Source organism: Lampris incognitus, chromosome 3, assembly GCF_029633865.1.
Source record: "Lampris incognitus isolate fLamInc1 chromosome 3, fLamInc1.hap2, whole genome shotgun sequence".
Lineage (NCBI taxonomy): Eukaryota > Metazoa > Chordata > Actinopteri > Lampriformes > Lampridae > Lampris > Lampris incognitus.
The window spans coordinates 10,777,744-10,802,949 of record NC_079213.1 but is presented as its reverse complement, the minus strand read 5'-3'; the positions used below and the strand labels follow the sequence as shown (position 1 = coordinate 10,802,949).

At 47.2% G+C, this 25,206-nt stretch overlaps 2 protein-coding genes across 2 annotated transcripts in view; one reads left to right on the top strand and one right to left on the bottom strand.

Annotated features, from left to right (window-relative positions):
* Window positions 1-2,120, bottom strand: part of lrrc4.1 (leucine rich repeat containing 4.1) — a 43,215-nt gene extending 41,095 nt beyond the window's left edge. Inside the window, exon 1 of the mRNA XM_056277586.1 lies at window positions 2,057-2,120. Coding sequence (XP_056133561.1) covers window positions 2,057-2,120 — 64 coding nt within the window. The remainder of the gene's footprint in view (window positions 1-2,056) is intronic.
* The window catches only part of snd1 (staphylococcal nuclease and tudor domain containing 1), a 293,087-nt gene that overhangs the window by 180,280 nt on the left and 87,601 nt on the right, over window positions 1-25,206 (top strand). Inside the window, exon 17 of the mRNA XM_056276098.1 lies at window positions 9,194-9,382. Coding sequence (XP_056132073.1) covers window positions 9,194-9,382 — 189 coding nt within the window. The remainder of the gene's footprint in view (window positions 1-9,193; window positions 9,383-25,206) is intronic.

Sequence of the window (25,206 nt, the reverse complement as noted above, 5' to 3'; positions counted from 1 at the left end):
GGTTTAGGATCACTCGTCGTTTAAAGCAGGCTTGATCTCAGCGCCCCCTGTGCACGGGCGCAAAGCATGCATGCACGCACACACGCACGCACACACACCTCCCCACATTGTTCCTTCAATCTTCTTTGGAGCTCAGTTTGATAAATGGCTAATTCTGCTGCTTGAGCAAAGGACAGTAGGTGGGAGTAACTCCCGTTTGTGTCTGTCTGTCTCTCTCGCACGCTCTCTGTCTCTCTCGCACGCTCTCTGTCTCTCGCTCTCTCTCCCTGTCTCTCTTTCTCTGTCTCTCACTCACTATCTGTCTCTCTTGCGCTCTTGTCTTTCTCTCTCAATCTTTCTCTCACTCTATCTCTCTGTCTCTCTCACTCTCTCTCTCACTCTCTCTGTCTCGCTCTCTCTGTATGTGTCTCGCTCACTCTGTCTCTCTTTCTAGCTCTCTGTCGCTCTCTGCCTCTCTCACTCTCTCTTGCTCGCTCTGTCTCTTTCTCGCTCTCTCTCGCTCTCTCTTTCTGTCTCGCTCTCTGTATCTCCTCTCTCTGGATGGGTTAAAAGGTGATGAGAGAGATGGAGATAGAGCGGGCAATCTGAGAGGTGGAAGGCAGAGTGAGAATGACTGATGCTGTTTACACTGAGTCTCCCACCACCTTATCATACCTGGCCTCTGTGTTGACTGCGCACGCACGCACGCACGCACGCACACACACTCTCTCTCTCTCTCTCTCTCTCTCTCTCTCTCTCTCTCTCTCTCTCTCTCTCTCTCTCTCTCTCTCTCTCTCTCACTCTCACTCTCACTCTGTCATTGTCACACACACCCACGCTAATGGGTATACACAAATATTGCTCCCCTCATCATTTGAGGTGCCACTGAAAACTGTTGATGTTTTCACTCTTCTGGTATTATTATAACTTGCACACACACACACACACACACACACACACACACACACACACACACACACACACACACACACACGTAGACTGAGAGACTGTCGAGCTGCGTGACAGTGAACTGCAGACACACCTCGTTGCCTCATTAGAATGAATGAAGACGTCACCTCACCGTTTTCTTGGTATTCATTTGGAAAGTCGTGCTTACATCTGCAGATTTCAGTGCCTCTTCTGAGAGAGAGAGAGACACACACACACACACACAAGCACAAACATCGAGTGCCAGAGTACAAAAAAACACTCTGCAACATCCGCAATGTTCGACATTGGCGTGAGCCGTGACTGCGCCAGCCAAACGGCGTATTCCAATCTGCCAGGGCCACTCCCTTTCCTCTTTTACGACCGGGATGGGTCACTGGCGATGTTGCAGGTTTACACCTTTACGGTAACTGAGCTCCTCAAGTGATCGGGAGGAAAAGGGGTAAAGGCGCCGTTGGTGACTGAAAGCTGAGAATTGGAGCCCGTGCGTCGAGTGTGTTTCCCTGTCTGGAAAACGAGTGTTTGTGTTTAAGCGACGCTTTGTAAAAAGGTTAATGGACGCAGCCGATATTACCTGACATAAAAACTTAACACGCTTGATTAAATTTACCAGACTCTGAAATGAGTTGGACTTGGACAGCAGATGTATGTTTTATATTGTGGGAGTTTGTACTTGTCCCAATTATCTGAGCCAGCCGTTGGTTTGACTCCGGTGGTATAATGAGATAACTCCGCACACCACCACCCACCAACATCTGTAATTTATTTATCCTTTTTTCCTCCCATATTTCTTCGATCCGAGAGGGTTTTGGCAGTGGCGTGGCGAGTCACCTACCGCAGTCCTTTTTACTTTCAAACTGCTAAGTGAATTAAATCTGCTGCAGTTATAAAACATGCCCCCGGGCCAGGTTTCACTTCAGTGGTACCAAATGGCTTTGTCTTTGTACTTGTGAATGGCTGCTGCTGCTGCTCTTTGTGTGTTGTGTGCGCATGTGTGTGTTTGTGCGTGCATGTGTGCATACAAGTATGTGTGTGCATGCACGTATGTGTGTGTGCGTGTGCATGTTTGCCTGTGCTTTTCGCTTTTCTGTCCATCGCCTCAACACAATCCCAGCATTTATGAGATTACCAGAGCCCATTTGTGTTCCGGTGGGATCCATCTTGGCTCGGAGGAGGCCTCCGCTGGGAACCATCTGGGCTCAGCTCAAAGCAGTTTCCTCTCTGCCTCCCCTCTCTTTTCCTCTCCACACTATTGTAACCAAGGCTATTGACTTTGAATGGAGGAGAAACTGAAAATCATTTTTTGTGCGTGTTGGTGTGTGTGTGTGTGTGTGTGTGTGTGTGTGTGTGTGTGTGTGTGTGTGTGTGTGTAGCACTCTGAAATCAGCATTCTCCAGATCAAGCTGTCAAGCTCCGTGGTGTGAATGTTTCTTTCTTCTCCATGCTGTGTTTCTGTGTCATAAAGGTTAGGGTGGGAGGCGGGGGCAGCAGTGGGATGGTCCTTTTCATCGGGCAGGTGTTAGCATGCTGGGGTGTCGTCTGTTCCAGGGACGTGGGCGAGCAACGAGGGCGGGGGACCAACCGGTTATCAATAGAGCGCATTATCACCTCAACCAGGGGGCCCCTGAGTAGCCTCTTAAACACCCCTGCACGACGTGGGGTGCGCGCGACCCAGCTGTTTCCCTCGTCCCCGAATGGAACTCAATCAAAACCATTATTCACCCCGATTCATTCATCTAGTTTTGTTTGTTGTTCACATCTTTTATAGGGAGGAACGCTGGTTTGAACAGGGAGTCAAAGAGGCCATCTATGTGAAGTGGGAACGACCATCCCTGAACTGGGGGGGGCTAAGAGTACATCTTCACCGTCTTACAATGCTGTGATTGCAACTATTCCCCAATCTTCTGTGAATAGTACACATGGCCATTGTAACTCTAGTTAATGTTCACGGCAATTTGCATATGAAGCTGGTCGTTGTTTTAGGTGGTTGTGCCACTGTGTTGTTTATAAGGGTGGGGACACCTGCAGTCAGTTGAAACTGAAGAGGTCACTTAGATGAGTGATGAAACGGTGATGAAATGTTTCTCTCAATAAATGTTGTGTCCAAATGAACTGATGCAACTTCATGTGTTTTTGTTTGCTGGTTTGTGAGTTGGTACATGGCTTACAACTGTGTTCCCCCGGGGCACTGTGGGGGTATTGTGGGGAGTATTGGGTACCAGGGCAGTTGCTACAAGCCATCCGGTCCTTGTATAACCAAAGTGAGAGCTGTCTTCACATTCTCGGCACAAAGTCAAACACATTTTCGGTGGGTGTCTGACTCCACCAAGGTTGTCCCTTGTCTCCGGTTCTGTTTGTGATATTGATGGACAGGATCTCAAGGCGCAGCCAACGCGAGGAGTGTGTACGTTTTTGGCTCCTCAGAATCGCATCTCTGCTCTTTGCAGATGATGTGGTTCTGTTGGCTTCGTCAGAAAGTGACCTCCGGTGCACACTGGGGCGGTTTGCAGCTGAGTATGAAATGGCCAGAATGAGAGTCAGCACCTCCCAAAAACTGAGGTCATGTTCTCTACCGGAAAATGGTGGATTGCTCCCTCCGGGTGGAGGATGAGTTTTTGCCTCAAGTGAAGGAGTTCAAGTTTCTCAGAGTCTTGTTCACGAGTGAGGGTAGGATGAAGCAAGAGATTGACAGGGATGTTGTACCGGACCATTGTGCTGAAGAGGGAGCTGAGCTGGAAGACAAAGCTCTCAATTTACCAGTCAGTCTTCGTTCCAACCTTCACCTATGGTCATGAGCTTTGGGTAGTGACCAAAAGGGTGAGATCGTGGATTCAAGTGGCTGAAATGAGTTTCCTCCGTAGGGTGTCTGGGCTCAACCTTAGAGATAGGGTGAGGAGCTTGGACATCTGGAGGGAGCTCGGAGTAGAGCAGCTGCTCCTTCGCGTTGAAAGGAGCCAAGTGAGGTGGTTCGGGCATCTGATTAGGATGCCTCCAGGGCCCCTTCCTTTGGAGGTTTTCCGGGCATGTCCAACTGGGAGGAGACCCCGGGGTAGACCCAGAACTCGCTGGAGGGACTACTTGTCCAGTCTGGCCTGGGAATGCCTTGGGATCCCCCAGGAGGTGCTGGAGGGCGTTGCTGGGGAGAGTGATGTCTGGAGTGCCCTACTTAGCTTGCTGCCACCGCGACCCAACCCCGGAGAAGTGGCTGAAGATGAGATGAGATGAGGTTTGTGAGTTGTTTTTTTCCCCACTCATCATTTGCCTTGGAATGAGAAATTTCTGAGTAGATGCATATCAAGGAGTGAGTGCAACCTGAAGAGGCAGCTCCCACATCCAGCTGCTGTGCAGCTTTCAAAAAGGCAAATTTTTATTTTTATACATAATCGATCAATGAGAAAAAGAATTAGGAACAAGTTGCCTGATGGATCATCTCTGACATAAAATTGAAAGGTGCGTAAACATGCCGCCGAGCAGCCCATTCGTATTCACTGGAACACCACTGCTGGCCCGCGCTCTTCTTCAATGCCACTTATCGAATATAGTGGGACACTTCATTATGTGGGCATGCAGAACGCACAAAATTAGATTTTTGCAAGGGGATCCAAAGTTGTGTCAACTCCGGGAGGACAAATTGATATTTGCTTTATATTAATTTAAAACTGTTTATAAACTGTACAGTAGAGGTCGTCGACCATATTGCATTGGGGGCTGGCTGTACATGGGTTTTCATAACAAAGTTGAATTGGTGTTAATCAGTTAGCTGATGTAGTGTTGGGAAAGATGCACACGCACGGCTCTCTGGCATGCACGACTGAGGACAACAACACACACACACACACACACACACACACACACACACACACACACACACACACACATGGGTATTGCAGCAGGCGTTGCTTCCAGTGTTTTAAGCTTATATGAATATAATCTCTAACTTGGACCTTAAGCTAAGTGCACCTCATGTGAACTCTCATCAGCCATTTTTAGGTGTAATGGCAGATAACTGTTGGAGTTCTCATTCACAGGTCGGTATGTGTCTACACTGTGTGAGAGCTGCCACCTGCCCACAGGCTCTATGTTGTCTTTTGTGTCTTGGTACATTATCAATATTCCCCAGTGAGCCCATCTTTAATAATTTTAGTGGTGTGTGGCAGTGGCGCCACTATACTCATAGTGTATCATTGTCGATGGCAGGCAGATTTCCTTTCCATTAGGTTAGCAGTATGTGGTAAATGAAGTTATTCATTATGAAGAAAGCAGACTCATTTGTCCTTTAGGGATATAAAGTGCAAGTGTGTGTGTGTGTGTGTGTGTGTGTGTGTGTACCTAAAATTTGCACCAATCGTTCCCCTCCCCCAACATGTCTATACCTCGCCCTCGTTCCTCTCATCTCTGCATGTGACATGCTTACACAAATCTCTGCAAGGCTGCATTTGTATTTGTCCCCGTGATTGTAATACTGAACACTTGTGTTCATATGCTGTACACAGCCGTGCAGGAGATCATTACAGTACGTCCCTGGTGAGTTGGAGGAATGTTGAGCTCGAATGGACCAAATTCACTTTTAACTCTCACCTCAAGCGATCTCTGTGCAACCCAAATTGAAATCCCTTCGTGGTGATTTGAGGTTTTTCTTTTCCTTTTCCTTTTTTTTTTTGGATCCCCCTCCCCCTTCTTTTTTTTTTCTTCCTTCCAATTGTATCTGACCAATTACCCCATTCTTCCGAGCCGTCCCAGTCACCGCTCCACCCCCTCTGCCGATCCGGGGAGGGCTACAGACTATCACATTCCTCCTCCGATACATGTGGAGTCGCCAGCTGCTTCTGTTCACCTGACAGTGAGGAGTTTTGCCAGGGGGACGCAGCACATGGGAGGATCATGCTATTCCCCGCAGTTCCCCCTCCCCCCTGAACAGGCATCCTGACCGACCAGAGGAGGCGCTAATGCAGCAACCAGGACACATACCCACATCTGGCTTCCCACCCGCGGACACAGCCTATTGTGTCTGTAGGGACGCCTGACCAAGCAGGAGGTAACACGGCGATTCGAACCGGCGATCCCCGTGTTGGTAGGCAATGGAATAGACCGCCACGCCACCTGGACACCCCATCATCATCATCATCATCTTCTTCTTCTTCTTCCTCTTTTTTTTATTAGAATGGGGTTGAGCAGGCGAAAGAGGAAAGTTGGTGAATGTGAACTATTCCCCTGCAGAGCAACAGTTCAGCGTCTTATTGCTGTGGTTTAATTTGGTCCTGTTATATTATTTTGTTGAGCTTGTGGACACATTCAAATTAATTATTCAGGCACCACGAGAGAACAGTGACTGTTGGTGTTTTTCACTCATTCAGGGATGCTTTATACACATTCCCTGGTGAGTTCAGGGCTGATCACAGTCAAAATGCATGGCCCAGAAGGCGTCCACTCTTTTTTTCCTTTCATTTCCTGATTATTAGGACAGTCACCCTATGAAATGGTCAGCTGGGCACTGACATGTCTCGGCACATCTGTTTGAGGAGAAGATTAAAATAAGATGTGCCCAGGTTATCGCCACTCGGTTGGCTTATCACCTGCCCATCCCCCCAAGTTCGATAGGTGTTTTTTTTTTCTTCATTTATTTCAAACCGCTGTCCTTTCTTCACCTCCTCTACTTTCCCATATTTGACATTTGAGCGCATGAAAGTCCAGTGTGACTCCTCCGGCCTGTTTATGTAACTGCCAAAGTGCTAGGCGACAGACAGAATGAAAGAGAGAGCGAGAGAGAGAGAAACACAGAACTACTCTTCCTCCTGGAATTTTAATTCCATCTTCCACCTCTTGACAAGTCACCTGAGGAAGAACGTACTGCACAGCTGCTGCTTCTTTTCCGTATTTAGAGCCTGAGTGCTTTTAAAACCCTGTTGAATTTGTATTTTGTCAAGTAACACAGCCTAACTGTTTTGTACGACTCCGCTGCAGATTAAAGTCTCGGGTCTGAAAGTGGTGGACACAAACAGTGCATAAATTCCTTGGTTTATCATGTATTCAACAGCATCTGTATCAGAGTCAAAATTCAGGTTTTGGTCCTCTGCCTGAGAAGCACCTGGTTTGATGGAGAACATGTGGAGAATTCCCATTATGTTACCCAAACACACTGACACAAGGTGAATCTAAACTTGGGTGAAGCGCTCATGATTCGTTAGCTAGACATCTTGCAGAGCCCTCCAACCATGTCAGATATTCCAGTAATAGGGTGTCCGGGTAGCGTAGCGGTCTAATCCATTGCCTACCAACACAGAGATTGCTGGTTTGAATCCCCATGTTACCTCCGGCTTGGTCGACTGTCCCTACAGACACAATTGGCCGTGTCTGCGGGTGGGGAGCCGGATACGGGTATGTGTCCTGGTCGCTGCACTAGCGCCTCCTCTGGTTGGTCAGGGCACCTGTTCGGCGGTGAGGGGGAACTGGGGGGAATAGCGTGATCCTCCCACGCGCTATGTCCCCCTAGTGAGAAAAGAAGCGGCTGGTGATTCCACATGTATCGGAGGAGGCATGTGGTAGTCTGCAGCCCTCCCCGGATCGGCAGAGGGGGTGGAGCAGTGACTGGGACGGCTCGGAAGAGTGGGGTAATTGGCCAAGTACAATTGGGGGAGAAAAAGGGGGATCCCCCCCCAAAAAAAAAAGAATGGTGGAGCAGTGACTGGGACGGCTCGGAAGAGGGGTAATTGGCCAAGTACAATTGGGGGAGAAAAAGGGGGATCCCCCCCCCAAAAAAAGAACCTTCCATGGGAAGGTTCAGCTTGAAAATAGCGTCCCCAATAGCTTGGTAGAGATTTAGTATCTTGTTCATGGACACGTCAGCAGAGTGTCAGCTTGCCAATGGTGGGCTTAAATTCGGGCCTTCTTGGTCCCGAACCAGTCGTCTACCTGCATCTACTTACACTCCCAGGTAGTTCTGGGGTACAAGAAGTGGAAATGTATATTTGACTTGATAAACGTGTAGGTTGTCATTGTTCTGCTTAATCGTAGCGGCAGATAAGCCATTCATTAAAAAGCATTTTACTCCGACTGAGAACAAGGCAGAGCAGTTCACAAACTAATTCCTCTCAAATTTCCCTCGGGGGCCGCGGGGCTAAACAGCCCACGTCTTAATCGCTTGACTCCTGGCTATCTCCGTACCACACCTGCCTTCTCACTATCCTGCTGGAGGAGGGAAAGGGGGGGGGGAATCGTATATATATATATATATCTATATATATATATATATATATATATATATATATATATATCCTTTGGCATTCATCACTTATGAACCAAAATGTAATGAATCGATAATTAGCCCAAATAGACAGGTTTGGGTTCTAGTCCATAACGAGCGGTGTTGTTCCTTTGTCAGCAGGGTTAGCTCCTTCTCTGCCCTCATTTGTAAACTTGGGGGAATTGCAAATTGGCTCCCGCTAATTGCGAATGATTTAAAAGTGTGCAGAAAAGCAAGATGGCAATATTGGAAGTCTTAACTAAGTCTGAAGTACACACTCAACTCTAAATTAAAAAGTCACTTATAAACCAGGCTCCTTTGTTTTGAGCCGTAAGCACTTGCCGCAGTCAAAAAGGGACTGTAGATGGCAAATCCAGCCACAACAAAAGCCCGCATCTTATAATGCACCGAGGCTAATCCTGGGGACTCTCAAAGACTACAGCATATTTGGCTCCGGCTCCTGATCAATCACTCATACTTTGTTTTGTTTTTTTTGTTTTTTTACATGACGTAATTCAGCCTTTTCTGTCCTTTCCAGTCATTGGCTGCCATCGAGCCCCCGTTTACCTCCACACGGGCCCTAATGTAATCCATCAGCTGCACGCATCAGTCAGAACCGAAGCGGTAACGCTCAATTGAGAATGTCAGGGACCCAAAGTTAGCCACTGCTCAGACGAGACGCCACTGCTGAGTGTAATTGTGCGCGAGAGATGTGCACGGTGGTCACCGAGACTGCTGACAGGGGAAAGCCACACTGGGGGAATGAAACAGGCCCTTGTGTGTGTGTGTGTGTGTGTGTGTGTTTTTGTGTGTGTGTGTGTGTGCCAAATCGATAGGACTCAGGGGCTTCAAATGATCTGTCTATTTAAGAATAGGAGAGAGTCTCCTGCATCAGATCCCCCCCTCCTATCCCATATAAAGCTCCCTGGAATCTCAAACCTAATCCTCAATACAATACATTAACTGGACCTCATTTCCCTCTCTCTCTTTTGCTTCTCCTCCCCTCCTCTCTTTCCTCTGTGACAGGTGGAAGTTGAAGTGGAGAATATGGACAAAGCGGGAAACTTCATTGGCTGGCTGCACATCGAGGGTGTGAACCTGTCAGTGGCGCTGGTTGAGAACGCCTTGTCCAAAGTCCACTTCACCGCAGAGCGCAGCTCCTACTACAAAACCCTGGTATCTGCTGAGGATGCCTGCCGCCAGAGAAAAGAAAAGGTTGGTCCCTGTTCACTTGCTAAGCATGCTAGCTGGTTTACACACATGCTAGTGGACTCGTTAGTGGTCTACAAAGAGTGCTCATCTAGAGTGCTCGTTTAGGCCTCGATCAGAGAGAATGCATTTTGCAGGCTGCAAAACATGACTCTGCACTGGGTCTTTTTGTTTTGTTTTTTGTTTTTGTTTTTTTTACTAGACAACCACCGACTGACCTGTCCGTAGCCTCACCGTTATTTTGCTGTGAAGTAAGCCCACAGATCTGTACTTTTTATTGTGGCTGGGTAAAAGTAGTTAACCTCCCAGTTAGTTTTTTGTTCAGATCATGGTAACTACAGTTGGCAAAGTGGCAACAGCCACCAATATATAGTTTGTCCTCCATATTGTCTCCTCTTGTTGCTGTCACCACCACAGAAGGGCCCGCCTCTCAGTTCCTTTGATTGGACAATGGGGAAAAACGCAAATGATATTGGGTGTTTTTCTGCCGAGTTGAAGTTTTTTCAACTCAAGGCGTTCAGGGTGCTCCTGCAAAAATGTGAGGCGCTCAGCAATGCAAAAGCAGCGAGCAGAAAGCTTCGCTGTCATTGAAAACATCACAAAAAGATGCCCAAGGCTGCTAAAACGCATTCTGCCTGATTGGGGGCTTACTCATCACAGCTATAAATACAACTGAAGTGACTTCAGGTGTATTTATAGCTAAGTGGCTAATTGGTTAGGGGACCACTAAGATTTCTAATATTGTCCTAGATGGCGCTACTTGGTCCAGCAGTAACCACATCCAACAGGCCATGACAGCAGTAGCCGGTGAAAGGAAAGAGCTAAGATGGTCAACATGACATCCATAGGTTTGCTAGTAATAGTTAACTACTATCTAGCCATCCATTATCCAAACCGTTTATCCTGTTCGGGATGCTGGAGCCTATCCCAACAGTCATTGGGCGGCAGGCCGGGAGACACCCTGGACAGACCGCCAGGCCATCACAGGGCCTAGTTAACTACTAGTCAAAAGATATTTCTCTTTGCTTTCAACACTGTTGCCCACCACTGAGCATGCTGACATTATTTGCCACTGTTTATTGCTCAAGGGCTGTAGGACTTTTATTGACGTTCTCTTGGGAAAGCCACTTGCTCGGGTCAGTGCTGAAGATGTGCTATAAATGATAGATTTTAAAAAAGGATTTATCTCTAAAAATCCATTACTAGCATCCAGTAGGCATCACTGAAAAAAGTCAAGTGAATGTAGAGATGCTAATGTGTACCTTTCCAGGGTTGAGATTGACCACATATTTGCTGTTGTCATTGAAGCTCCCCTTCCACTCTGGGGGCTGTTTGATGGATGGAGACCTCTCTCACTCTGATCCCAATCTCACCCTCCATTTTCATTATGGCTCCACCAGTTGCCTCTGCCAGATGAATGAAGTGCTCGGCCAGCTGCCGACCTTTCTTTAGCTTTCTTTTCAGTGCGCACCCTCCCTCTCTCGCTCTCTCTCGCTCTCTCTGTCTCTCTTCCACTTTCACTTCCGGGTGCTTTGGGAGACGCCAGTGCTCCTCTGCCTATATCTGTATGATCCATTGCAGGGGTCTAACAGGGACTCTGTTCTCTATCTTTCTGGTGAATCCATCGTTGCTGTGGCCCGTTTCTTCACACTCTTCACTCCAGCACCCTTGTCCCCCAGCGGCATCACCCCATGCCCAGGACTTTCCACAAGGATATGGAGTAGCCAGCTGGGGGGCATGCCCCCCCCTACATCTTTCTCATAGGCCTGTTATTTTGACAGCATTGCCTGTGTTAGTGTGTGTTTGCAGTGTGTCTTAGAGATGGCTCGCCTGTAAAAAGTGCAATGTAAATGAAGTTAATTCATTAAGCCCCAAATTGTCTTTGTGGCAGATATGGAAAATGCAGCGCTTTCAGTTGACATTTTAATACTTACTGCACAATCATCAAGTTGCTGCCACCAGTGTTTTCCTGCGTTTCCCGAAGTAGCACGTCTAGAATATAATACACTTTATTTGTCATTAGCACATACATACAATGAAATTAACCCTGCATTTAACCCATCCTAGCTGTGTAGCTAGGAGCAGTGGGCAGCCGCTGTGCAGCACCTGGGGACCAACTCCATTTCTTCCCATTGCCTAGCTCAGGGGCACAGGCAGGAGTATTAATCCTGACATGCATGTCTTTTTGATGGTGGGAGGAAACCGGAGCACCTGGAGGAAACCCACACAGACACAAGGAGAACATGCAAACTCCACACAGAAAGGACCAGGGACGGCCTGGGGTTCGAACCCAGGACCTTCTTGCTGTGAGGCAACAGTGCTAACCACTGGGCCACCCCTCTAATAAGGATGTCCCCTGTCTGTGCAATCAATGCAATTCTTAATGGGTTTTATTGTGAATTATTTGTCAAACACTGAAGGCAACTCTCTGGTCTGTACTCGGCAGGACACAACCTCTCAGCTGAATGCGTACACACATTCACATGGAGCATGTGGAGGCGGGACAGATACAGACAGATAGGCATGTTTCTCTATCATCATGCTCACATTGTTTTGAAGCAGAGGCTAGTGGTCGTAAATGTACATGCATAGCGAATTGCAACTTGTTAATCAAAACTATTTTATTAGAATCAAAACTTAATATATTAAAGTAGCCGGCAGGGCTTAAATGGACAGTAGTTGGCTGTTTGGTCGGCAGCCAGCACTTATAGAAGATTCTGCTCCCTCCATCTCTCTCTCTCTCTCTCTCTCTCTCTCTCTCTCTCTCTCTCTGAAACAGAATTAAGGCAGTGAGAATTATACCTTGAGGTGCTGCGTATAGGTTGTCATGTACCTGGCTTTACAAAAAATTGCCAAAGCATTCTTGTCTCGCATACGATGGCTCAGCCATGCTCAATCTAACGGCGGCGAGAGGGCAGATGCATGACACCTAGGAAAACACATAATTTCACCGCAGGTGGAAGTCAGACCGACTGACTTTAGTGGCAAAACTGTGATCCGACCTGACCTGAGGTGTGAACACAGGAAGCACTCGAGAGGAAGAACAGACATGACTCACTGTAATTATGTTTGATGTTGGGTTGCCAAGAGCAACATGAATAGATGTACCAGAGTCTCGTTTTGATTTTTTTTTTTTTGTGTATGTGTGTGTGTGTGTGTGTGTGTGTGGTACTGGAGAATGTTTTATGCTTGCGGAGTGCAGATGAATTCTGTGTGTGTGTGTGTGTGTGTGTGTGTGTGTGTGTGTGTGTGGTACTGGAGAATGTTTTATGCTTGCGGAGTGCAGATGAATTCTGTGTGTGTGTGCGTGTGTGTGTGCGTGCGTGCGTGCGTGCATGTTTGTGTGTAACCCAAGGGCCAACGAGGTGGGACTTACTGTTCTAATTAACCCTTAGGGACTAGCAAGAGAAAAGCTGAGAGCTTTGCACTTTTTACCCCCCTCTCTCTTTTGAAGTCCAGGGCTGGCCTTCATTTGTGTGGAGGTTGTGGAAAGGTAGACTATCTTCTCTCTCTGTCTTTCTCTCTCACCTCATCCCCCTCTTTGTTTATTGCCCCCCCTGGCTGTGGATAGTGAAGGGATTGGTGGTACTGCTGTGTCAGACAGCCCTTAAAAAATAAAATTAAAAGGGTGATTTTTGTAATGAAGTGGACTTAGAGGGTGTTTACACACACACACACACACACACACACACACACACACACACACACACACACACACAGACAGACAACTCTCATTAAAGTGAAGTTTGCGTTGGAGGTCCAGCAGGGAGCCCATACAATGGGACAAGGAGGCTTTCTGCACTGGCAGGCTGAACCAAAACTGCTTAGTTCAAGTGACTTGGGTGGTTATGAGTTTTTGCTACAATGATGCCGCCGGGACAAAGTGATTGTGTTCTAAATTAAGCATTCTAAAGGGTTTTAAGAAGGGCCTTTTCTCGAGCTCAGCATTTCTCGATCGCACACATCAGCATCCCCTGAAACAATATTTGGAGCTCTCCTCCCAACAAAGCAGTCCACACACACACACACACACACACACACACACACACTCAAAAGTCAGAGGCCCGGGTACTTGTCCAATTCTGTCCCCCATCACATTTATTTATGGCTAAGCTTTTGTTTGGTTACATAAATCTCTTCGAAGCGTTTCACCTTGTCAGAGCCCATTGTCCCACGTTCGAAGGTAACATGAACATGATCCAACCAGAATAGAGGACCCGGGTACAAGGCATACACTTCCTCATTGCATGTTGTTTTAACAAAGAGCCGCTTGTTGCCAGGCGATGCTCATGCCCCCTTTTTAATTCTCATCTCTGTTTGTTTTGGGAAAGCTTTCTTGTGTACTAGCATCCTCCAGAGGCTGTGACGACTGATTCCTGCTTACCAGGCAGCTCTGCAAACAAGGCTCAGTGGAGGAAAGCAGTCTTTTGTTTTCATTTTTTTTAAGTCCTTTTTGTTTAAAAGTAGCACTTGGTGACTTTATTCACATGTCGGGGCACTTCTGCTTTTGACTTGTGCTCCGGGTAAGAGAGAAAGACGGCGATGGTAGGAGGAAAATGATGGAGAGCTGGGAACAGTTTGGCTCAAAGGAACAGAGATGTCAGCTGCAGCTCTTCTCTGACTCCTCCAAAGGTTCAAAGCGTTGGGCGTGGGGGGTCAATGTTTGTGTGCGCCTCAAGGGGCAATTTGGAAAAACTCCCAAACATAAAATGTAAGAATGCTGAAATAAATCGGGGCAAGAAAGGCAGTTTGCTCTCTCAGTAACTCATGTTCCTTTTCCTCAGCACTTTTTACTAATTCCTTTATGTTACAATACTTTCTTACTTTGGTATTCTTTGTATCAATATTTAGACATATATCTACTTGGTAGAAAAGCAATCTAGTGGCTCTATAGAGTCTAAGCAAAGCAGCGCAGTTGTAATTGGGGCAGCCTAATTATGATGAGGTAAATCAACAATCCGTTCTTGATATTAACCAGAGAGTGCTTTCTGTTGAGCAAGGGGTTTTCTGCTGTAATTACCCAGCCTTGAAGGAGATCAACACACTCTGATGGTCCTCAGGGCGAGAGGGAGGAGAGGAAGAAGAGAGCGAAAGAGGACATGACAACCCCTGTTAAGAGATCTTTCAGGTCACATGACACGCATCATCCTGCGCTCCCGCCCTCCTCAATCCCTCTTAGCCTTCCTCAGAGACCGCAGTCTCCTTCTTTCCATCTCCCCTGTGGTCTCACATCTTCATTTATCTCTACATCCATTTTATCTGTGCACTTTTGCTCAATGCAAAGCGCATTGCATTTTAATGTACACAATGTTCTGTATAAATAAGATTTGATCTATTTGTACACAGCCCCCCACATTTTCTCCCTTTCTTTTCTATCTGCCCCCTCCTCCCCCAAAAAATCTCTGTATTCCCCCGTCATTAACCAGATTAATGTCTCCTCAGATGTCTAAAGTCATGCCCTTGCTGCCCTCAATGGTCTTGCCTTTATACAGAATTGGACAGAGGGCTCTGTTTGTCTTGGGCCAGATGGTGGCGGGTGTCGGACTCCGCCAAGGTTGTCCCTTGTCTCTGATTCTGTTTGTGATATTCATGGATAGGATCCCAAGGCGCAGCCAAAGTGAGGAGTGGGTCCATTTTGGGAACCTCAGAATTGCATCTCTGCTCTTCGCAGATGATGTGGTTTTGTTGGCTTCATCAGAACGCGACCTCCAGCGCGCACTGAGGCGGTTTGCAGCTGAGTGTGAAATGGCCAGAATGAGAGTCAGCAACTCCAAGTCTGATGCCATGGTTCTCTACTGGAAAATGGTGGATTGCTCCCTCTGGGTTGGGGATGAGTTGTTGCCTCAAGTGAAGGAGTTCAAGTATCTTGGAGTCTTGTTCATGAGTGAGTGTAGGGTGGAGCGGCAGATTGACAGGCGGATTGGTGCAGCTTCAGCAGTAATGCGGACATTGTACCAGACTGTTGTGGTGAAGAGGGAGCTGAGCTGGGAGGCAAAGCTCTCAATTTACCAGTCAATCTTCGTTCCAACCCTCACCTATGGCCATGAGCTTTGGGTAGTGACCGAAAGGGTGAGATCACGGATACAAGCTGCTGAAATGAGTTTCATCCATAGGGTGTCTGGGCTCAGCCTTAGAGACAGGGTGAGGAGCTCGGACATCTGGAGGGAGCTTGGAGTAGAGCCGCTGCCCCTTCGCGTCGAAAGGAGCCAGTTGAGGTGATTCGGGCATCTGATTAGGATGCCTCCAGGGCCCCTTCCTTTGGAGGTTTTCCAGGCACGTCCAACTGGGAGGAGACCCCGGGGTAGACCCAGAACTCGATGGAGGGACTACATGTCCAGTCTGGCCTGGGAATGCCTTGGGATCCCCCAGGAGGTGCTGGAGGGTGTTGCTGGGGAGAGGGACGTCTGGAGTGCCCTACTTAGCTTGCTGCCACCGCAACCCGATCCCGGAGAAGCAGCTGATGATGACATGAGATGAGATGGCAGCCACAGTGAGTCAGGCACCTGCATCACTTGTGACCATTTGAAGAAGGTCGCTACCCCACGGGAGCATAAATGCCGGGTTCCTGCACTGTCTCATCTCATTCTTAAACCATCCGTCAACGTTTCTCCTCAAAGCACTTTACAATCGAGGCACCCTGACATTGAAATCAACCATGCTTCTTGGCAGAGCCCAGTTGAAGCACATGATACTGTTTCAGATTACTTTGTGGGCCGAATCTGGAGTTGCAAGTACATCCAACTCGACTGACATCTCTCTGAGCACCTAATGCTTAACTGCATGCTAATGCACAGCGAAAGCCAGACCGTTTCTGTAATGCGAAGGCAATCAGTACTCACTGACAAGTATTGTAAGGATGTTTGATTCTGCCATTACTCTTCCTTTATCTTGCTTGATTTGCCACTGGCTCACTCTGAAGGGTCAAGTGGTTTGCATTTTAAACCAAAACAGACAATCAAAATCCCACACACATCGCTTCTCTCTCTCCATCTCTTTAGATGTTGGCTTTTCTTTTTTTGAAAGAGTATGCAAAAGAACAAAAAAGGAAAAAATAAATCCCCCCCCCAATTGTCCTATCCACGCTGCGTCTTCTCAGCAGTCAGCACATCACACACCTGGCTAAACAGGAACACGCGGAGGATGAATCAAGATAATTGGGCTTTTAGTGACGCTAATAGGCCTGCATTGTCTCTGAGTCTCTCTACCTACAGTGGACTGGTTTCAATCCTTTGGATTAGCAATGTTCAGCGGCCTTATCCGAGACATTTAAACGCGTTCTGACCGGAATCACAAATGTATTGTAATTTTTACCTGGACCGATTTGCATTGAGTGGTTTCAGAGCAAAAGCATGATTTATACATTGAAAGACCATTCACTCTTTCTTATAGGGCAAGTTGATTCCCAGTAAATAGTCTAGGGACAACTGCATATGAGTAACCCTGTTTGGTTTCCAAAGATGACAGGCCCTCATCTATTATTACAATGCTTGGTGCTTTCTTAAGCCCCGAAGCCATGTGAATGAAATCTCTCTCTCTCTCTCTCTCTCTCTCTCTCTCTCTCTCTCTCTCTCTCTCTCTCTCTCTCTCTCTCTCTCTCTCTCTCTCTCTCTCTCTCTCTCTCTCTCTCTCTCTCTCTCTCTCTCTCTCTCTCTCTCACCCTCAGGGAGACACCTGTGTCAATCACCGTGGCACTATCATGAGAAGAGTCAGGGATTAATATTAAACTATTTCATCGAAGACCATTTCAGATTATCTAACCAGCTAAATTAGAGAGTCAGTCAGCCAGTTGCAAATTTGACCTGCTCTTTCTCCAATTTAGGCCCCATTTTAGCCAAACCCCACCGCTGCTCCAGGAAATTATCACCCTTTAACTTCAGCCACTTCAATTCCGGTCCCTGGCTCTCTGCACTCCAGCAATCGCAAAGAGGTTTTTGGCAGACGCAAAGTCATTACTGTTATTCATTTATTTATTTATTTTCCTCAGACACAAATTGCATTAGGTGGTGTGGAGAATTCAGACTTGATAGTGTCTGGGGGGCCAACAGGATGATTGGCCCTGTATAACCATTCCAGTCTCCCCCCCCACCCCACCTCCTGTGACTTAGCTCAGCTCAACACCACTATCACTGCCCTCTAATTTAACAAATGGAGGCCATACGGTGTCATGACAAAAACCATGTCCATGACACGGCCAATCACAGACACAGAGATTCAATTAATGAGTGGGCCAGACACCTGTCCACTGTATTGAGCGGCAACTGGAGTGCAGCCCTGAGAAATGGCCATTCATGCCTTGGAGGAACTGAAATGGTTCTACCACTCTCACAAGGTTTCACAAGTAGTACAAGTACTGCATCGTACTTACTCAAGGAGTATGTGCTGCATGTGGCTAACCTAAATGGTAATTAAGCACACTATTGTCAAAAGACCATTTACACTGCAGTGTATTCAAACATCTATTCCATCCATCCCTTATCCAAGCCGCTTATCCCAATCGGGGTCACAGGGATGCTGGAGCCTACCCCAGTAGTCATTGGGCGGCAGGCGGGAAGACACCCTGGACAGGCTGCCAGTCCATTACAGGGTACTTTACATTTCAGAATGAGTGTTTCATCCCACTCTTAAGCCCCCCTTTATTTCATTACAGTATAGTATGTATCTAGGTTGTGTTACAGTTGGCATCATTTGTACACAGCTAAAGATTTGAGATTACCGTTCTTACATGGTAAAAGCTGTACTTGTCTCTTGGGATTTACTCCAGACCGTGTTGGTTTTTCCCATCCCAGATAATGAGGACTCTCTGCTGACTGTGTAATAAGCCATAATGTAATAAATGACAATCATTGTGGACAAAGCTAGCTACTTAAAGCACCTTTCATGCAAACAATAAATGGCAAATGGATTAGATTCTGATGCATAGCCCAGGTGTTTTACAGTGTTGGCTTCTGAATTTACATTCCTATCAAGTGTTATTCGCCTCCCCGAATTGTTGGCCGCCTGGCCTGCAATGGTCCTCTCATGGGCGAAAATAGAATCATGAGATGATTGAGGAATAATGCTTAAAACAATGTAATAGATCTTTACTGGAGCATGTTGTTTTTCTAAGGTCACAGGGGCACTCAATTAATTTAGTTTTCACCTAGTGCGTCTTGGAACTGTGTCAAAAAACATGGAAATTTGAATACACGAGAAAGCACTTTGTCTGGACACGAAGAGCCAACTCCCGCTGACCTCCTCATCTTAAATCAATGAGCACGGATTGCTGCCATAGCTTTTTAACTCTAATTTTGTTTTCTTCTTCTCTCTGCGTTTTCTTTACAAAGGGACTAGAAATGTCACCAGAGTGAGTACAAGGACAGCAAAAAACATCCTGGATGCATCCTGCAGACCATGTATAATGCAGAGTTTTACTTTTAAAATGCCGAGTCAAGTTTGCTAAGTGTGTCACAACACCCTAGAGCCACCCACACATGCTACATAGAGGCCGGCCTTCTCGACAAAACTTATGAGCAAAGCTTTTGCTCAATGAACACATTAGGGGTCAAAAATAAACTGGGCAACACATTTTTTTTTTTTTTTTTTTGCAAAACCACGGCGAATTTGGCTATTATTATTTTCCTCTCTGGAAAATGGCCCGGAATCAGTCCATTTATCCCTAAAGAGGCTTAGACAAATAGAGGGCACTGCAAACCTACATTTGTGTGATTACCTGGAGTGCCTTGTACTCTTCCTAATGGGTGTGGTATCATGGATTGGCAGCAATGGTGCCGATCCACAACGCGTGCGTGGTCGCCCAATAGCGCAGAGAGCATACTAATGATCTCTCTGTGCCAAGGTCTTCTCAAAGACCAGACCTAATTTGGGCAATAATGGCACTGAAATGGCATCCGAGGAACCATTTTCCTTGGCCATCACAAAGATTGAGGGCCGGAATGATCACTTGGAATTATTATGTCTGTGGCAATTAACATTTTTCTTGCCCTAGATGTCTGGGTCAGAACTGTGCCAAAAGTCACCGTTGTACAGTTTTATTGCTGACGTTTCCATTGCTTTGACCATGTGCTCTATGTTTAAACTGAGTCACCTCCCTGGTGCTGGTTGCACAGAGCAACTCAGCAACATGTTTTGTTTATTTTTGGAGGGATTTTGACCCTCTTTTCTCCCAAATTGTATCCGGCCAATTACCCCACTCTTCCGAGCGGTGCCGGTCGCTATTCCACCCCCTCTGCCGATCCAGAGAGGGCTGCAGACTACCACATGCCTCCTCCGATACATGTGGAGTCACCAGCCACTTCTTTTCAACTGATGGTGAGGAGTTTCATCAGGGGGACGTAGCGCATGGGAGGATAACGCTATTCCCCCCAGTTCCCCCTCCCCCCCCGAACAGGTACCCCGACCAACCAGAGGAGGCGCTAGTGCAGTGACCAGGACACATATCCACATCCGGCTTCCCACCCGCATACACAGCCAATTGTGTCTGTAGGGGCGCCCGACTAAGCCGGAGGTAATACGGGGATTTGAACTGGCGAGCCCCGTAACGGAATAGACCGCCATACCACCCGGACATCCCCTCAGCAGCATGTTTTAATCAAATAAAACTGTTACTTTTTGGTTTTATTTATAATGTTTTGTCACAACTCACTTGTTGTCTCTTAGAAAACATAACCCCAGGGAGGAAATGAAACCATCTTAGCTGTGCTGCGACCACTTTAGTGTAGTAACCGACCAGAACTAAACAAATGAAGCATAGCATGTGCATAACACGGCACAATGGCTCAGCCGTCCCATATGCGTTGGCTTCTTTAGTTGGTAGCTGTTTAGATGACAGTATGGAGTTAATTGAATGTCACCGTTTCCCACATTACCATTAACCCTTGTTCTTCCAACCAGGCACATACAATTTAGAGCGAATTATGCTGCAGTGCTTTGCTCGGCCACATGCTTGGCTGCCTCCAGGGAACAATGCGAGAGAGCAATGGTAATCTTGTTGCGATAGTGGGTATTGTCTGGCTGCACGGTCTCCGAAGACCGGTCTTGTCTGCGTTGGGATCATGGACACAGTCTGCATCGGCGCTTTTGGCCTTGAGGCTTCATAAGGGGAACGCAGAGATATGGGGGGGGGGGTTGTGCATGGCTTGAGGTGAGAGAAAGAAGGTGGAGGTCATGTGTGCTCGTGCTTAGGGGTTTGCACATGTTGGCGTGTGTTTCAACACACAAGAAGGAGGGTTGCAGCTGCAGAGTTGTGCACATGTGGACAATGGGATCAGAGAGAGAGGGGAACATGATTGCCTGCAGGTTTCTCATTGGATGGCACAATGGGAGAGGTGACCCATGGGAGACCTTCCCATTCTGGGTGAGATGTAGAGAGCTGCGTGCCCCTTTATTCAACTAATTCCTGTGCTTTAGTGTGTTCCTTTGTAAGTATGTGTATTGTTACCTCAAGGTCATATATGTGTGTACGTGTATACATACACGTAATTGTGTGTACATGTGCTTGTATGCTTATTTTATGTGCATGTACTCAAGGATAATATTCACCTTAATGTCAGCATGCACGTTTACGTGTTATTGGGTGCGACTGTTGCTTTGGTCAAGCTTCACTCAGCACTGGGCTGTGTGCACAGAATGAAACTCCAACCAACCACACAAATGCAAAGAGCTGACAGAGGCTTTTTCATAGGGCTAACAGATTACATAATCTGATTCTCAGAGCACCGTGTGTATATACACACACACACACTTTTGCACAGATGGAGGGATAGTGGGCATCCCACGTGCACACACCATACACTCAGTGTCTCCCTCTTGCTTACTCAAAGACACAGTGATTGGCATGTGCACAGACAGGAGGACATGCGCACACACTCTCTCTCTCTCTCTCTCTCTCTCTCCCTCTCTCTCAAGGGACCCCTCACACTCCCCTGTAGGCCCCCAATGCCTTGTGGCAAGAGAGAGAAAGACAGAGAAAGAGATCACTGAGGCCAGTGATGTGTGTTATTTACACGTTCTATCTCTCTCTCTCTCTCGCTCTAGCTCTGTCTTCATCCTGCTTTCTCCCTCGGCCCAAGCTGCAAATTCAGCACTATGTCAGCTCCACTCGCAGTCTTACGAATCTACATGCATACACAAGCAAACATTCTCTTCATCTCTCTATCTTTCTCTTCTCCCCTTTCATTCTCCCCAAAACACACGCAAGTACCGTGGCCCTGTGCACTCACCTAAAAGCTAACATTTAGAATATCAAGCTGATGAGCAGGAAATGTGAAGGAAAATGCAAAAAAAAAAAAACTACCGTGCACTCGTAGGAAGCGACTCCCTGTCACAAGTCTTCACCTTCAGCACCCTGAATTACACATTGATAGGCTTTAAAGGATTGCATGCTTACTTTGAAAATCTCCTCAGCAACCTACAGCCATGGGGACATCATGAACATTATAGACAGCACACGTGCAAAATCTGCTCAATGAGGCACGTTATTGATTGCACACATTTGTGTAAACATGATGTATGTACCATTTTGTGCATATTGTTCAGGGATGGTGTGTAAATGCCATATTCTTTACTGCACTGTAACATTGTGTGTTTGTGCACATGCATCCATGTGTGCTTTGAGTTAGATTCACTGTAGCTCGTTCCATATGATTGCGTTCTCGTGTGGTTCTGCAGTTGGAGCATTGTGTGTTTGGGCCTTACACATGTCTATGTTTTGTGTTTTTTTTTTTCTTCACGGATGCAATTTTATATTTGTGGCCGTGCACATGTCTGTGTGTGCATGCGTGTGTGCATGCGTGCTTGTTTGCTTGCTTGCATCCGTATGTCTGTATGTCCTTGTCCTCTCACTCGCCCCTCTCCAGTCTTGCGCAGGATTCTTCCCGGCTCTTAGCAGAGGTCCTCAGGGGCAGGTTTGCAGCTGCCCTTGGTCCACCCGTGCAAAATAGGGAGGAAAAATAAAAAAAAATCCCCCCCCCCACCTCCTTTGCCGTGCCCTCCCATACACTCTATTCTCCTGATGAAGGGATGTGATACAGTGAGGAGGGACGGCTAGAGAGAGAGAGAGAGAGAGAGAGAGAGTGAAAGGAGGTGAAACTGTGGTAGGGAGCATAATGCGATATGACATAGTGAATTGCATTACGGCTGATTAACACATGCTCAGTTATGACGGCCCCAAAGAAAACCAGAACCCCCCCTCCTCTGTCTGTCTGCCTTTCCCGTCCTCTCGCGTCTGATGTTTCCCCCTTTTCACCTCCCCCTCTACTCTTTCTAGTTCGTGCTGCACAACAGCAAAGGACACAATTGGTACTTTCTTTTTTGACCCTCCAGGGACACTGTAAGGAGGCATTTTTCCACTTGGCTGACTGGGAACTGGTCACGGCTCACTGTTCCTTACCTCCACTGGAAGGACTGCATGGAATACAGGCAGCCGGCCTTGAATTTTACAACACAGTCGTATTCAACCTCGCATATTAAGGCTTTCGCAATGGACGGTTGTTACTTTGTACAGTAGCCACTGATTGATGCAGCTTTTTGGGTGTTTACTTCTCTCATTGGCTCCTGCATATTTATTAGAAGTCACTTACCCCTGAAAATGGTCTCAGTGGAATACCCCTAGGTGATTTCTTGTTTTTGTTTTTGTTTTTTTTGTTTTCCTTCATTTAACAATAAGCTGATGTAATGTTCGACAATAAAAATAGCACATGTTGGGGACGTCTGGGTAGCGTGGCGGTCTGCTCCGTTGCCTACCAACACGGGGATATCCGGTTCGAATCCCTGTGTTACCTCTGGCTTGGTCGGGCGTCCCTACATGTCTGCGGGTGAGAAGCCGGATGTGGGTATGTGTGTCCTGGTCGCTGCACTAGCGCCTCCACTGGCCAGTCGGGGGTACCTGTTCAGGGGGGAGGGGGAACGGGGGGGGGTAGCGTGATCCTCCTACACGCTACGTCCCCCCGGTGAAACTCCTCACTGTCAGGTGAGAAGAAGCGTCTGGCGACTCTGCATGTATCGGAGGAGGCATGTGATAGTCTGCAGCCCTCCCCGGATCGGCAGAGGGGGTGGAGCAGCGACCAGGACGGCTCAGAAGAGTGGAGTAATTGGCCAAGTACAATTGGGGAAAAAAAGGGGAGGGGGGGGATAGTGCATGTTGTTGTATTTGGTTGTGTGGAAAGAAGAAAACATGGATGTTCCTGTAACCTTGCAGTGGTTTGGTTGGGCGGTACCGAACATGGTCACAGTACGCCGGTGACCGCAGGCGTCTGTGTCCAAGCCGTCTGTCACGGGCCGATGCAGCGATGACCCACCTCCCGCCCCCGCAGAACACTTGACATTTATGCGTTTCGGGAGTCATCGAGCCGACACTGTGAAAGCATCAGGACCCGGCGTTCTCCCTCCGCTTCAGGTGTCCTCTCTAATCGCCTGTATTACACTTAATTAAAAAAACAATGCCCAGGTTTGCTCACACGTTGAGCCAGAATGGTAAAAACCAGTCGCCTACACACACTTTGACATTTTTTAAGGGCTTTGCTCGAAGCCAAACTTAAAGTGCATTTAATGTGGGTTGGCTGTGAAAGACCCCTGCCCAGTTTCAACCCCCGCTCCCATCCTCCCCGTCTTTCTCCTGTGCTGTTTAATGAAATGCTAAATATTTGTTTCTTCAGGGTGCCACCTAAATGCTCTCTGCCTGATCCTCAACCTCCCCTGACTTAATGAGTTCTTGTTTGCCTCGGTTTCAAGGCGCTGAGATGAGACCTTCAGTGACTTTGCACCAAAATGGCCGTCGCGTTGTCATCCAAACTGGCTGTGACAGGTGCTAGTTGCCTTTGACACCGCTGATCTGGCTGACTCTGGAGAATGTCCCGCGGACACTGCCTGTGTCAACTGTTATTCTTTATTTTATTCAAAATTTTTATGCTTTTTTAGTATTTGTTTTGCTAGCTGTGCATTATTTTTGTGGAAAATGACACACTTTGGTGTTTCCGAGTGTGGCCTGTGCAGTCGGCACATTGTGTAAACAGATGTGTACATAACAGCAGGGCAATGATTCAGTTACCCTGTTTTCATCTTTCAACGGTATTTTACTGGGGTGAAATTCACATATTGTGATATTGTGATGCACATTTTCTTCACACAAATGAATGATAATGAGAATCATTGCCAATTCTTTATTAGGAATAACCCCTTGAGATGTACCATCTTTGCAAGAGGGTCAAATTAATTGCCCAAAATGTCTCACAAAATGAGGTCTGAAATTGGTTAACGCGATCACCTCACAACAAGAAAGTCCTTGGTTTGAACCCCAGGGCTGTCCAACCTTGGGGATTGTCCTCTGTATGGAGTTTGCATGTTCTCCCCGTGTCTGCGTGGGTTTCCTCTGGGGGCTCCGGTTTCCTCCCACAGTCCAAAGACATGTAGGTCAGGTGAATCAGCTGTACTAAATTGTCCCTAGGTGTGAATGTGTTAGCCCCGTGATGGACTGGGACCTGTCCGGGGTGTCTCCTCTCCTGCCGCCTATTGACTGCTGGGATAGGCACCAGCATCCTGCAACCCCAGTTGGGATAAGCGGTTTGGCTAATGGATGGATGGATGGATGATTTGAAAAACTTGTTTAGGTTCAATATTGTACTTTACATTACCCAACAGTCCAATGTGATGAACCTCAGTGGGATTCTTGTACTTTTTTCTTTTTTCTTTTTTTGCATTTGTAAGCTGATATTATGAACTACATCCACATCATGTACAACACCTATGATTATTATAATAATATTTTCTGTGTCGTCCAGCGGTACTGTACATCACGTCCAGACACGGGCCCACCTATTTCTCCCTTCTATTTCTTG